Here is a 15,943-nt window from a genome sequence, read left to right on the forward strand (position 1 = left end):
GTCTCAACTCAGTGTCACTCAGGGTCTTGCTAGTTTTTTTTCTCACATCACATTTGCTTCTTTTGCAAATCACTTTAAATTTGTGCCCTCTCGTTCTCGATCCTTTTACGAGTGGGAACAGCTTCTCCCAATCCACTCTGTCCAGCCCCCTCCAGGTTTTGAACATCTTTATCAAATCTCCAAGGAGATCAGTCCCAACCTCTCTAATCTATCCTCGGTCAACATCCTGAGGGTTACCATTGACCAGAAACTGAACTGGACTAGCCCTATAAATCCTGTGGCTACAAGAGCAGGTCAGAGGCTAGGAATCCTGCAGTGAGTAACTCATCTCCTGACTCCCCTAAACCTGTCCACAATCTACAAGGCACAAGTCATGAGTGTGATGGAATACTCCCCACTTGCCAGGATGAGTGCAGCTCCCACAACACTCAGGAAGCTTGACACCATCCAGGACAAAGCAGCCCACTTGATTGGCACCACATCCACATACATTCATTCCCTCCACCACCGACGCACAGTGGCAGCAGTGTGTACCATCTACAAGATGCACTGCAGGAATTCAGCAAGGCTCCTTAGACAGCACCTTCCAAATCCACGACTACCACCATCTAGAAGGACCAAGGAAGAAAATAGATGGGGACACCACCACCTGGAAGTTACCCTCCAAGTCACTCACCATCTTGACTTGGAAATATCTCGCCGTTCCTTCACTGTCGCTGGGTCAAAATCCTGGAACTCCCTTCCTAACAACGCTGTGGGTGTACCTACACCACATGGACTGCAGCGGTTCAAGAAGGCAGCCCACTACCACCTTCTCAAGGGCAACTATGGGTGGGCAATAAATACTGGCTCAGCCAGTGAGGCCCACATCCCTTGAATTAATAATTTTTTAAAAATCACAGTGGCATGCAGGCACATATATCACACAACAGACAGTGCTATCAATGGGGCTTAATCAACAATAACTTGCTCACTGGCACTCAGTTTGGGTCCTGCCAGAGCCACTCAGCACCTGACCTCATTACAACCTTGGTCCAAACATGGACCAAAGAGCTGAACTCAAGTGGTGAGGTGAGAGCAACTGCCATTAACATCAAGGCAGCATTTGACCGAGTGTAGTATCGAGGGGCCCTAGCAAAACTGAGGTCAATGGGAATCAGGGAGAAAATTCCTCACTGGTGGAGGCATATCCAACACAAAGAAAGATGGCTATGGTTATTAAGAGACAATATAAAAGGATACTAATCTGAAGGGAGTGCAGGAGCAAAGGGACCTGGGTGCATATTTGCATAAGTCAGTGAAGGTGGCAGGGCAGATTGAGAGAGCAGTTAATAAAACATACGGTATCCTAGGTCTTATTAATAGGAACATAGGGCACGAAGGCAAGGAGATTATGGTGAACTTGTATAAGGCATATGTTCGGCCTCAGCTGGAGTATCGCATCTAGTTCTGGGTGCCGCACTTTAAGGAAGATATGAAGGCAGTGGAGGGAATGCAGAAACAATTCCAGGAATGAGGAACTTCAGTTATGAAGATAAATTAGAGAAGTTGGGACTGTTTTCCTTGGAGAAGGGAAGGTTGAGAGGAGGTTTGAGAGAGGTATTCAAAATCAAGAGGGGTCTGGACAGGGAAGATAGGGAGAAACTATTCCCACTCAGGAAAGGATCGAGAACGAGAGGGCACAAATTTAAAGTATTTGGCAAAAGGAGCAAAAACGTCATGAGGAAAATCTTCTTCATGCAGCGAGTGGTTGGGGTCCGGAACGCACAGCCTGACAGTGTGGTGGAGGCAGGTTCAATCAAGGCGGAATCATTTCAAGAAGGAATTAGGCTATTACCTGAAAAGGAAGAATGTGCAGGGTTACAGGGAGAAGGTGAGGGAATGGCACTAGGTGAATTGCTCATTCAGTGACCTGGTACAGACACAATGGGCCAAATGGGCTTCTTCTGCATCGTAACCATTCTGTGATTCTGTCCCAGGACATCACTGCAGGAATTCCTCAGGGTAGTATCCTAGGCCCACCCATATTCAGCTGCTTCATCAATGACCTTCCCTTGATCATTAGGTCAGAAGTGGGAATGTTCGCTGATGATTGCACAATGCTCAGCACCATTTATGACTCTCAAATATTGAAGCAATCTATGTCTATATACAGTAAGACCTTGAGAACATTCAGATTTGGGCTGATATGGCAAGTAACATTCACACCTCACAAGTACTAGGCAATGACCATCTCCATCAAGAGAGAATCTAACCAATGCCCCTTGACATTCAATGGCATTACCATCACTGAATGCCCCACTATCAATCTATCACCATCCTGGGGATTACTACTGACCAGAAACTGAACTGGACTAGCCAGATAAATACTGTGACTACATGAGCATGTCAGAGAGTGGGAATCCGGTGATGAGTAATATCCAAAGCCTATCCACCATTTACGAGGCACAAGTCAGGGGTGCGATGGAAAACTTTCCACTTGCCTGGATTAGTGCAGCTTTAACAACACTCAAGAAGCTTGACACCATCCAGGATAAAGTTTGAATTGCACTCCATCCACCAACTTAAACATTCATTCACTCCCTTCACCATCGGTGCAGAATGGCAGCAGTGTGTACTATCTACAAATCGCACTGCAGCAACTCACCAAGCTTCAACAGCACCTTGCAAACCTGTGACCACACCCAGGAGGAGAAGGGCAGCGGATGTATGGGAAAGTCACCACCTGCAAGTTCTCCTCCAAGCCACACATCATCCTGACTTGGAACTATATCGCCGTTCCTTCACTGTCACTGGGCCAAAATCTTGGAACACTCTTCCTAACAGTTGTGTCTCAACACCACATGGACTGCATTGGTTCAAGAAAGTGGGCTCACCACCACCTTCTCAAGGGCAATTAGAGATAGGCAACAAACAAAAATTTCATTCGCACCCTATCACTCTCTCTCCCTGTACAGTTTACAGTCTAGCGAGATTTTTCAGCCTGGTAGCTTTGGCTATTCTGTAGCTCCCTAAAGCGTAATGCAGATTGTGGAGCCCTGCAGCTTGAAGCAGAAATGAAGCCCAATCAAGCATTTCCAGGACCTTGCACTGCAGGCACGTTCATGTACATGGCCCTTGCTCTTCAGTTACACTTTGTTAGGGTGGTTTTTAGTTCAGCTGGGAAGATGTGTTGATATAAAGATGTGTTTAAGCTGGTGTATTTAGTACTTGGAGCGATTGCCCACTTACAGTTTGTTCAGGTCGATAATCTTTGTTACAGCAGATTTGTGTCAGAAGGCCTGCTTATTTTTGTGCAAACAGATGGATAACAAGGTCAGATAAGGAACAATTTTTATTCAGATATTTGAAGGCAAAGAGCCAAAAGCACTGTTTACAGGACCCATTATCTAACATGACTTTGGATTTTTTTTATAGCAGTGATAAATGTCACCTTTATTTATTAGGTAGATTCTTCTCTTAGCCTTCGTTAAAGTGACAGACCCTGCTTATATCTAAGTGAGCAACATGGAATGCTGCAGGTTTCTTTTAGTGTTCCAGTAGATAAGGTGCTTAACATGGAATACAGGGTACCTTCCTGTATTCGCTGAGGCTTACATTATAAGAGCAGGGAAGGTTATGCTGCAGTTTTGTAAAACACTAGTTAGGCCACAGCTAGAGCACTACATGCAGTTCTGGTCACCACATTGCATGTGAACGCATTGAGGAGGTACAGAGGAGATTTACGCTAATGTTTCCATGAAAGGAAAACGTTATCTATGAGAAAAAATTGGATAGGCTGGGATTGTTTCTTTTGGAACATAGTAGTCTGAGGGAGATTTAATAGGTAAGTATAACATTGTGAGGGGCCTAGATGGAGTGGATAGGAGGACCTATTTCCCCTAGCAGAAAAGTCAATGAAAAAGGAGGCACAGATTTAAAGTAATTGGCAGAAGAATTAGAGGAGAATATGTTTCACCCAGAGGGTCATGGGGATCTGGAACTCACTACCTTAACGGGTAGTAGAGGCTGACATCTCGCTCCATTTAACAAGTGCTTGGATATGCTAATGAAGTGCCCTAACCTACAAGGCTACGGACCAAAAGCTGGAAAATGAGATTAGGCTGGATGGCTGTTCTTTGGCTGGCACAGGCTCGATGGGCTTTCTTCTGTGTTGTAAATTTCCTACAGGAAGAATTTTCCCGTTGGCGAGCGGGAGCTGGGCAATAACGCGCGGTGATGTCGGGTGGGCTTCCCGACGTCACCGCGCGTCATTTAGATTTTCAGTTCGGCGGGTGCACAGCTGAGTCGGCTGCGCGCCCCCCGAACTGTCAAACACCTATTAAGGCCATTTAAAACCTAATTAATTCAATTTAATGAGCTGCCTGCCCAACCTTAAGGTTGGCGGATAGGTGAAGAGCCCAGGCGGCCTTCGCATTTTTCATGAAACCACATCCACGGGCGGGATGAGGTCTCATGAAGTGTTTTAAAATCTAATAAAAATTTATATCTTTATTCTTTGACAAGTTCCAGCTCATGTGATAGTGTCACACGAGGGGACATGTTTCATAAGTGTTAAAAGCCTTTCTTTGAAACTTTAGCATTGAAACAAATCTCCCTGAGGCATCTCCGTGCCTCAGGGAGATCTCTGCGCTCTTTCGCGCGCATGCGTGAAAGAGCACAGGGAACCTCTCAGGGAGTTTCCCCACTCCCCCGCCCACACAGGGAGTGCTCAGCGCTTCCGAGCGACCGTCACGCTGGGCCTTAATTGGCCCGCCCACATAAAATGGCAGCGCGTCCCTGATCGGGGGCGCTGATCAGGTTCACACAACCCTCCCCGATGGCAGGAAATTTTTGGCCTATGTTTTGATGTCTTATGCCTGTTGATGGGAAACTTGGAAATATCGTGAACCACGGTAGTGTAGAGGGTAGTGTAGAATTTCAAAAGGACATAGATGGGTTGGTGGAATGGGCAGACAAGAGGCAGTTGGAATGTAATGCAGAGAAGTGTGAAGTGATTTGATTTGATTGGAAGAACGCAGAGAAACAAGTCAAAATAAAGTGTACAATTCTAAAGGTGGTGCAGGAGCAGAGGGACCTGGGTGTATATTTGCGTTAGTCATTGAAGGTGGCAGGACAGGTTGAGAGCACAGTTAATAAAGCATACTGCACCCTAGGCTTTATCAATAGGGGCATAGAGTACTAAAGCAAGGAAGTTACGTTAAGCCTGTATAAAACACTGGTTCGGCCTCAACTGGAGTATTGCATCCAATTCTGGTCACAATGGGCTAAATGGTCACCTTCTGTGCTATAACCATTTCGTGATTCTATGATTCTATGGGCACCACACTTTAGGAAGGATACGAAGGCAATAGGGAAGGGGCAGAAAAGATTTACAAGAATGGTTCAAAAGATGAGGAACTTCAGTTACAGAAAAATTGGAGAAAAGGTTGTGACGCATTCAAAATCATGAGGCGGAGTAGCTTGGGAGAAACTGTTCCCACTCGTGACAGGTTTGAGAACCAGAGGGCACAGGTTTAAGGTAATTGGCAAAAAAGCAATAGCGACATGAGGAAAAACATTTTCAAGCAGCGAGTGGTTAGGGTCTGGAATACACTGCCTGACAGAATGGTGGAGGCATGGTCAATCAAGGCTATCTAAAAGGAATTGGATTATTACCCGAAAAGGAAGAAAAGTACAGGGCTACGGGGAAAAGGCAGGAGAGCAACACTTGGTGAATTGCTCCTTTAGGGAACTAGCACAGACATGACAGGCCAAAAAGCCTCCTTCTGTGCTATTACCATTTTATGATTTGATTCAATCATAGGAAAACATTGCAACTAGAATTTACATTTTTACAGAAACCTTACTGAAGTAAAATATCCCACGATATCTCACAGGTAATAAGAATTGATGTTGCACCAAACAAGGATGGAAGAGGAATAGCTTGGTCAGAGATTTTAAGGACAGTCTTGAAGGAGGAAAGGGATGGAGAAGCAGAGAGGTTTAGAGAGGAAATTCCAAAGCTTAGGGCCGAGGCCACAATAGGCACAATTGCCAGTGATAGGGTGATTAAAACTGGGGATGTGCAAGATGCCAGTATTGGGAGAGTGTCGAGGTTTTCAAGAGTTTTGGGGCTGGAGGAGGTAAATGAGATAGAGAGCGGTGAGGCCTTATGTTTTTATTGTTTTATGTTTCTTTCCCTCCACCACAATTAAATTTCTTCTCTATTCTGAAGATCTTGATTCCTCCCAGGAGCATACATCCTCACCAAATTGATCATTATTCATGTGTGAGACTCGAGGATGAGTGTCACAGGCTAGTCCACCATAGGAGGCCTAACAGGTGAGCAGGATCCCCTCCTCAATCTCATACTTCGTAGGGGTATTTGATGAATGGCAGCCAAGAGCTGGAACCCTATGCAGCTTCTCCCTCCAGATCAGAGGGGAGAGGCCAATTGTAATGGTTCTCTGACTGCAATCTGCAGACTATAGGTCAAACCTCACCCTTTCAGGTCTATATCGATTAGCTATTCATTGGACCAGTGGACGCCATAGTTTAGTCATAGAATAATATAGCATAGAAAGAGCCCATTGTTTTTGTGGCAGCTCTTTGAAAGACTTATCCAATCACGTCCCTCGCTTTCACCCTATAGCACCTTTATCTTTCCAAATATTCAACTCCTTTTTGACAGTTACTATTGAATATGCTTCCACCACTCTTTCAGGTAGTGCAGGCCAGATCATAAAAACACTCTTGTGTGTAAAATATTTCTCCTCGTCTGGCCTCTGGTTCTTTTGCCAGTTATGGTAAATGTGCACCCTCCGGTTACTGACCCACCACCAGTGTGAAGTTTCCCCTTATTTACTCTTACAAAACATAGAAATCGGGAGCAGGTGTCGGCCACCCTGCTCCTCGGGCCCACTCCGCTACCCAGCAAGACCACGGCTGACCTGACCGCGGTCCCAACGCCACCCTGTGCCTGTTCCCGACACCCCTTGACTCCCCTGTTAGTCAAGAATCCACCTCCTCCTTAATTAGCCCCATTTCCCTGCCTGTCCCCAATACTCTTTGACTCCCCTGCTAGTCAAGAACACATCCACTCCGCCCCAAAAAACATTCAATGATCCTGTCCCCACCACTCTCTGGGGAAGAGAGTCCCACAGACTCACAATCCTCAGAGAAAAAATGTCCCCCCCTCATCCCAAATGGGAGCCCCCACTATACTCAAACTGTGTCTCCTAGTTACAGTCCCACGCCCCACTCCCCTGCCGCCACAAGGGAAAATGAACCCAGCACCCACCCTGTCAAGTCCCCCCAGGATTCCACAGGCCCCAATAAGACCATAAGACATAGGAGCAGAAATTAGGCCATTCGGCCCATCGAGTCTGCTCCGCCATTCAATCATGGCTGATAAGTTTCTCAACCCCATTCTCCCGCCTTCTCCCTGTAACCTTTGATCCCCTTACCAATCAAGAACCTATCTATCTCGGTCTTAAATACACTCAATGACCTGGCCTCCACAATAAGAGAACTTCCCACTCCTCCAAACTCCAATGGATACAAGCCCAACCTGTTCAACCCCTCCTCACAAGATAACCCCCTCATCTCATGAACCAGTCAAGAAAACATTCCCCAGTGTAATCACGTCCCTTCTCAAATATGGAGGCCAAAACTGTATACAGTACTCCAGATGTGGTCCCACCAATGCCCTTCATAATTTGAGGCATCTATATTAAATCTCCCCTTAACCTCCTCCATTCCAAGAGGAGCAATTCCAGCTATTATACCTTCGAAAGCACAACATAATTAATATTTACCCAGGGACATGTCAATGCAGAATAATTATTTGCATACACTTCATTGGGTATTTTGTGAATGCGACTGTGCTTTCTTGACAGCAAGGATCTTTCTCCATGCGGCATCTTCCCAATATCAGCCATTAAGTGAAGGGTGGCGCAGGGCAAGGGAACCAACATGTTACCAACCTGAGGAAAGAAGCTCGAATCACAGACTGCCAAGCGACTTGGCTACTTGTGCACCTGGTGAAGCTGAGCGAGAGCCGCGGCAACTGGGATCAGGGTCAGTAACAGCCTGCACTCACAGCATGAAATATGATAACACTATCTAACCCCGTGGTGAAAGTGCCATCAGTCTGGGCAGTGAGCAGCTGGCAACAGACAAGGTCACTTCATGGATAGATTTCTAGAAAAATAGCTCCAGCCATGCAAAGCCTCACTGATTATAACCCACAAATCTTCGCTGCCAGAAACCCACAGCACTGAAGAGATTGAAGCTATTAAAAAATAACCATGCAACTACTGTTCAAAGTGTAAGGTAGGAACACAACTGTGCTGCAGTTGACAGCACCGAATGTTGCAGAGTCTCCAGCTTGCGCTATGTAATTATTACTTTTGCCTGCATTCGAATTTATTCAAATCAGCAATTCTCGCACCACTTGATTGGAGCATCATGGAATCATTGAATCAAGCAGCACAGCAGTAAGTCTTTGAGCTCATCATATCTGTGCCAGCTCTTTCAAACAGTAAACCTGCTCTCCACCCCCTGCAAAGCCATGACATCCTTGGCAGGATACTTAATCATTTTCTGTAAGCTGTATTTACACAGCTTTTCTCGATATTCATTCTCAGGTTGTGGGTGTCGTTGGAAAGGCCAGGATTCATTGGCTGGGATTTGTGCCACTGCGGGCCAGCTAAAAGTCCATTGACTTTCGGCGGGGCCGGACAATCCCGGCGGTGGGCGGGGCTGTAAAGTTCTGCCCATTTTGCCTTTTGCTAAATGGCTTTGTACAACAGAGGCTTGTTGGGCCACTTCAGAGGTCAGTTCAGAGTTAATCACTATGGAACTAAAGTCAAAACATAGGCCAGATTAGGTAAGGATGCCAAGTTTCCTTCTCCAAGTAAATTACTGAACTATTTGCATTTTTACAACAATCCACAGCTCCATGGGCACTTTTGCTGATCCCAGTATTTTATATACTGACCAACCAATGTACAGCACGGGCTACTGGTTAACTGTAAGACTAGAGCTGGAGGTGGTTGTGGGAGCATGCAAGGATTTAGTGCTCTGCCTTCTGTTGCAATAAACACAATCACAGTTTGTTCTTATGTAGGTCTCTCTCCGTTATTGATAGCGAGCATCAACTAACAAGTGTATATGAAGTTGTGCAATTTGGGTTTACTCCACTAGTGAACTTATAGACTCAAGTCATAAGACTGTGAAATCGGAACTTACTGTCACGGATATGATAACAGAGTGACAATTGAACATTTTCAATTCATGTTCTACAACTTCAAAAAATATGGTGGTCCCAGCATGAAGCCTCGTAGGATCACAGAAAGTTTACTACAGAGAAGGAGGCCATTTGGCCCATTGTATCTGCACAAGCCGAGAAAATAAACCACCCAGCCAAATCCCATTTCCCAGCATTTGGTCCACAGCCCTGCAGGTTACGGCTCTCCAGATGCACATCCAGGCACCTTTTAAATGAGATGAGGTGTTTTGCCTCCTTTCAGGCAGTGAGTCCCAGGCCCCCACCACCCTCCAGGTGAAAATAAACTTTTCCTCATCTTCCCTCTAACTCTTCTACCAATCGCTTTAAATCTATGCCCCCCACCTAGACACTGACCTCTCTGCCAAGGCAACTAGGCCCTCATCCATTCTATCCACACTCCTCACAATTTTGTACATCTCAATCAAATCTCTCCTTCACCTCTTCTGTTCTAAGGAGAACAACCCCGGCCTATCCAGCCTTTCCTCATAGCTGCAATTTTCCAGTCCTGGCAACATCCTTGTAATTCTCTCCTGTACACTGTAACGCAATTATATCCTTACTGTAATAAGGTGACCAGAGCTACACACAGTACTCATGTTGTGGCTTAATTAATGCTTTATATAATTCAGCATAACCTCCCTGCACTTATATTTTATGCTTGGCTAATAAAGGAAAGGATTCAATATGTTTTCTTAACTGCCTTAACAACCTGACCTGATCCCTTCAGGGATCTGTGGGCATTTATGGCAAGATCCCTCACTTTCTCCACACCTTTCAATACCTTCCCATCTATTGTGTATTCCCTTGACTTGTTTGATCTCCCTGAATGCATCATCTCACACTTCTCTGAGTTGAATTCCATTTGCAACTCTTCTGCCCACCTGACCAGTCCATTGATATCTTCCTGCAGCCTACAGCAAACCTCCTCACTATCAACCATGCAACCAATTTTTGTGTCGTCTGGAGATTCCTTTAAACAAGGGTACAACGTATGGGGAACTCCAATCCTCTGGCACCACCCCTGCATCATGAGATAGACGTGCGGATCAGAGACTCATGGTTACTGATATTAAAACACTGCATCTTCTTGTTTTTAAGATCAAGGCATCTCAAAAAGAGTACATCAAGCACTGCATGGAATGACAGGTTTATGTAATGCATGTTTGCAAGATTATGAGCGAATTTCCCTCAGAAATTCTTGGGCCTTGAGGAGATGCATTGGTTTGAAATTCCTTCCTATGCTGTTTAGGGATTAGTAACTCTCTTAAAACAATGGGAATTTGGGGCAGAATTTCCCGGTCGGCATGCAGGGGCAGGGCCCGCTCGCCGACACGTAAAATGATGCAGGGTGACGTCAGGACAAATCGGCTGCGTGCCCGCCGAACTGTCAATGGCCTGTTAATTACCTAATTGAGGTCATTGTCAGGGCTGCCCGTCCAACCTTACAGTTGGTGGGCAGGCAAAGAGCCCAGGCGGCCTTCTGAAAAAGCATGAAACCTCATCCATGGGCGGAATGAGGTTTCATGAGGGATTTAAAATGTTTGGAAAATTTCTAAATAAAAGTAATGGACATGTTCCAGCTCATGTGACAGTGTCACATGAGGGGACGTCAGGAAAACTTTTTCATACCTTTAATAAATTTTTATAAGTCCAACCGATCTCCCTGCGGCAGCACTTTGCCTCAGGGAGAGCTGTGCGCTCCTCCGTGCGCATGCGCCAAAGAGCACACAGACCTGCTCAGGGAATCCGCCCCCCCGGCCCGCACAGGGAGTGCACAGCGCTTCAGGATGGGTATCGCTGGGTGGGCCTTAATTGGCCCACCCACGTAAAATGGTGGCTGATCGGGAACCCGCCCATTCGCGTCCGCTCCCGCACAACACCCCCCCGACAGGCAGAAAATTCTGCCCTTGGTGTGATTACGCTCTACTAAAACATTCAATTGTGTTTTTCATTTCAAATAAATTGTATCATAGATGTTTCTGTTTAAGAATCCTCCAACATCAGTTTGCTTTACACAATTCTTTTGAGTGAATAACTGTACATTCTTTACAGTATATATATAGATTCTGGTTTTTCTAGCCTCCCACTACACCGACACTTAAATTCCAAAATCAAGTTCCATGCTCAGGCTCCAATGTGCTGCACAAACAGCTAAAGGTCATTGACTTGAAGAGTTCACCCTGTGTTACTCTCTCCATTGGTGCAGACTGGCCTGCTAAAGGCATCTGCCAATTCCTCTTTTTATCCACAGACTGAGAGAGCTGGGACATGAAAAATGAACAAGTGATTTTGCAGCTTCTATAACTCATTTACGTTTAGCCTGCAAAACTGCTTAATTGCACAATAAACCACTGTTCCTGCCAAAGCCCTTTATGTGATCTAACCATGAGACAGGCCAGTATGATATACTCGTGACACTATGATGGTGGGGGGGGTTACGATGACAGGTGAGTTATCTGACCAGCCTTGCCCAGGGGGATAATCACCATTTCGCACTGATGTAATCGCTACAAAGCCCAGGAGTGTGCACCTTGGGCGTAAACCAGAATATGCACCCAAAATTGCATCCATCATCATCTTTCATGCAAGGTTCAATTTTTAATATAACATGCCATAAAAATGCATTCAAAGAAATGGAAAATATAGGATAGAAAAATGTTGCTGAGGCAGGACGGAAACATTTGGAGGGTGGTCATAAGTCAATTGACTTTTGCCCACTCTCCATATTTTCCTGTTCCGCCCGCAATAATGCCCGCCACTGGCAGGGCCAGGAAATCCCACCCTTTGTTTCTGTATGTGCCCAGTGTTTACAAAGTTGAGGGACCTCCCTGAACAAATGTGATTGGAGGGCACTCGGATTTGAGAGTCAGAGGCGTGGCCTGTTTTGCGCGCGGAGTTCATTCAGGAAGGGCGTTTTGATGGGTGGAGACTTGGGCACATCACTGTTACACATGTAACCCACTTACGCCCGAGATTCTTCACTCTTTCAAGCCATGTAATTGGTTTCCGCCCAGGTTACGTGTATACCTGGGCGTAAACGCAAAGAAAGCTACAGGTCTACAGGTCTCCTAAGTGGAGCAATGTAATTCTCCCCAGAAGTGCTTTCCTTTAACTCCTAGCTGTGCTCAGGTAAAATGTAATTACAGCATACGTGGCACTCCAGCTTTGAGTGATACAGCTATCAAAGTTCTGATTGAACAGAGCTCCAACTGCTACTGCTAAGATTGCCTTCTGTGACAAAAAAATCAATCATCACATGGTTGAAGTCAATAAGTTTATCCTGCATTAGAAATGCCATCCCATATCATAGAAGAATCCATGATTTTCACTGCAGTCGTAAATCCAGTTACTGGGGATTTAATATCTGTCTCCATTGGAAAATAAATAGCTATTTAGAAATTTCCTATTGATTTGACATTACCGCCCATTGAAGTTATGTACATTTTCATGGGATAACATGGCATTGAAGAGGTAAACTAACTTCATCATTGCACCCATCAATATGCGGGTCATGCCTCTCCTTAAGGCTTGCGATGGATTCCGTTTTGCACTCACCATAGCAATGACTGCTGCTCCTGCTCCAGCCAGGGCCACAATGAACAAATGGAATGTCATGTTCAGCTAGGAGGAAAAGATAAATGTCATGTGATGTCCACACTGCCGATGGTCAGGAAATCAAACATTCTGTGAAAATACGACAGGGTTGAAACTTAGCTCTGCGTCTTAGAGCTCACCGATCAACTCACCTGCTTTGCTCCATTAAAGAAGCAACTTAACAGGAAGCACTTTATTAAAACACACTTAACCAAATGACTTTGTAGAATGCGAACACAAATATACCCATATGGCTTGCCATACCCATACATATTCTTAATCATTCAAAACATATATGATATACTCTCGACCATCCTGCTCTCTTGCTGCCATCCCAGGTTTGAGTCCCTGTTAAATAACACTACAGCTTCCCTCCGTGCCTCTTCTGGCATTCTCGGACAGGCTCATCGAGGCTCTCGGCACTGGCTCATCTTGAGCGGCACAATTACCCCATTCCTCTCTCTTATTGACCTTCCTACCCGATATGCCTGCTGATGGTTGATCTTGCCAATCTTCTTCCTGTCCACCCATCGCTGTAATCTCCTCCAGCCTCACGACCCTCCGAGATATCTGTGCTCCTCCAATTCTGACCTCTTGGGCATCCCTGGTTTTAATCACTCCACCATTGTGGTGGTTGTGCCTTCAACTGCTTGGGCCCTAAGCTCTGGAAATGCCTCCATACACCTCTCTGCCTCTTTAATACACTCCTTAAAACCTACCCTTTTGGTCAAACCTTTGGTCATCTGACCGAATATCTCCTTAGTGGCTTGGTGTCACACATTGTTTTAAAATGCTTCTGAGAAGCACCTTGGAAAGTTTTATTACTTTAAAGGAACTACATAAATATAAGTTGTTGTTGCTCTATCGCTTTTCTATAACTCGTGCAGAATTTAATGGTGCATCACTGCAATATTATTACCAGTGCAGCAATGTTAATGATCCAATCAGGATTTGACCTGACTCCATGGTAAAGAGGTGGAAGTGACATTCCAACAGGTTACAGCATAATTCCAGGTTTAAAAGTCCAGAGGATTGGATTGGAAGTGGATATGGTAAGGGGGATGTTTAAGGGGTGGAGGGGGTTGGGGAGTGGGCTTTGGTGGTAGTGGTGAGCATGGATCTCTTCAGTACTTTCTAATGCTAACTAAAGTTCATTGAAGTATTTACTAGTATCAAATTGGTCACTGTGGTTGGCATTTAGCAAAAGGTAAAATGCAAAGTTTTAACAGATATCCATGTGATAAATCAATTTAACATCAGCTGTAGAGAAAGGTCCTGCTTACTTTCACAGAGAATCTACTGCATGTAACAGACGCATTTGAATTATTTTGAATGGGAGACGTCAGTGCTATAAACCTTTAGATTTTTTTCATTCATTCAAGCAATGTGGACTTCGTTGGCTAGGCCAGCATTTATTGCCCATCCCTAATCACCCTTGAGAAGGTGGTGGTGAGCTGACTTCTTGAACCGCTGCAGTACATGTGGTGTAGGTACACCCACAGTGCTGTTAGGGAGGGAGTTTCAGGATTTTGACTCAATGACAGTGAAGGAACTGCATTATATTTCCAAGTCAGGATGGTGAGTGGCTTGGAGGGGAACTTCCAGGTGGTGGTGTTTCCATCCATCTGCTGCCCTTGTCCTTCTAGATGGCAATGGTCATTGGTTTAGAAGTTGCTGTCCACTATATTTAAAGAACATAGGACTTAGGAGCAGGGGTAGGCCATAGAGCCCCTTGAGCCTGCTCCACCATTCAATAAGATGATGGTTGACCTGGTTGTGGTTTCAACTCCACTTTCCTTTCTGCCCCCCATAACCACTTGATGGCTGCTGCTTTTTGCCTCCATTGTCTAACAAAAATTTGTCTATCTCAGCCTTGAATATATTCAATGGCCCAACCTCCACTCCTCTCTGGGGAAGAGAATTCCACATACTAATGACCCGCAGAGAAAAATAGATCTCCTCATCTCAGTCATAAAAGGGAGACCTCATATTCCTAAAAAGTGCCCTCCGAGTTCTAGTCTCCCCCGCAAATGGAAACATCCTCCCGGTATCTAACCTATCAAACCCCATCAGGATCTTATATATTTCAATAAGATCACCTCTCGTCCTTCTAAACTCCAATGGATATAAGCCCAGCCTGTTCAACCTGTCTTCATAGGATAAGCCCCTCATCTCAGGGATATGTCGAGTGAACCTTCACTGAGCTGCTTCTAAAGCAATCATATCCTTTTTTTCAAATAAGGAAACTAAAACTGTACAGTATTCCAGATACAGTCTCACCAATGCCCTGTACAGCTACAATAAAACTTCCCTACTTTTATATTCCATTCCCCTTACAATAAACACCAACATTCCATTTTCCTTCCTAATCACTTGCTGTACTTGTATACTAACATATTGTAACTCATGTAACAGGACACCCAGGTCCCTCTGTACCACTGAGTTTTGTAACTCATGTAACAGGACACTCAGGTCACCTCTGTATCACTGAGTTCTGCAATCTCTTACCATTTAAATAGTATTCTGCTTTTCTATTCTTCCTGCCAAAGTGGACAAGTTCACATTTTCCCACATTATACACCATCAGCCAAATTTTTGCCCACTCACTTAACCTGTCTATGTCCCTTTGAGAATCTCTATACCTTCTCTTGACAATTTATCTTGCCACTTATCTTGGTGTCATCTGAAAATTTAGCTACCATACATTTGACCCCTTCATCCAAATCATTGATGTAGACTGTAAATAGTTGAGGTCCCAGCACTGATTTCTGTGGCACTCCACTAATTACAGCTTACCCTACTGTCTGCTTCCTGTTAGCTAACCAATCCTTTATCCATGCTAATATGTTACCCACCACACCATGTAATCTTGTGTAGTAACCTTCGATGTGGCACCTTATCAAATGCCTTCTGGAAATCCAAGTACACCACATCTACATGTTATCCTTTATCCACCTTGTTAGTTCTTTAAAACATTCTAATATATTTGTTACACATGATTTCCCTTTCACAAAGTCTTGTTGACACTCTTTTTAAGTATCCTGCTATAACGTCCCCAACAATGGATTTTAGTAA

General features: G+C 44.9%; 1 protein-coding gene across 3 annotated transcripts in view; it reads right to left on the reverse strand.

Annotated features, from left to right (window-relative positions):
• LOC144692606 (proteolipid protein DM beta) overlaps nt 1–15,943 on the reverse strand; it is a 294,676-nt gene that overhangs the window by 20,400 nt on the left and 258,333 nt on the right. For all 3 annotated transcript variants that reach the window (XR_013579354.1, XM_078561639.1, XM_078561654.1), the window contains one exon: nt 12,830–12,895. Coding sequence is in view for 2 of the 3 variants with exons in the window: in XM_078561639.1 (XP_078417765.1) it covers nt 12,830–12,895 (66 nt within the window). In the remaining variant the exon portion in view is untranslated. The remainder of the gene's footprint in view (nt 1–12,829; nt 12,896–15,943) is intronic.

The sequence above is a fragment of the Cetorhinus maximus genome, chromosome 2, assembly GCF_964194155.1.
Source record: "Cetorhinus maximus chromosome 2, sCetMax3.hap1.1, whole genome shotgun sequence".
NCBI classification, from domain to species: domain Eukaryota; kingdom Metazoa; phylum Chordata; class Chondrichthyes; order Lamniformes; family Cetorhinidae; genus Cetorhinus; species Cetorhinus maximus.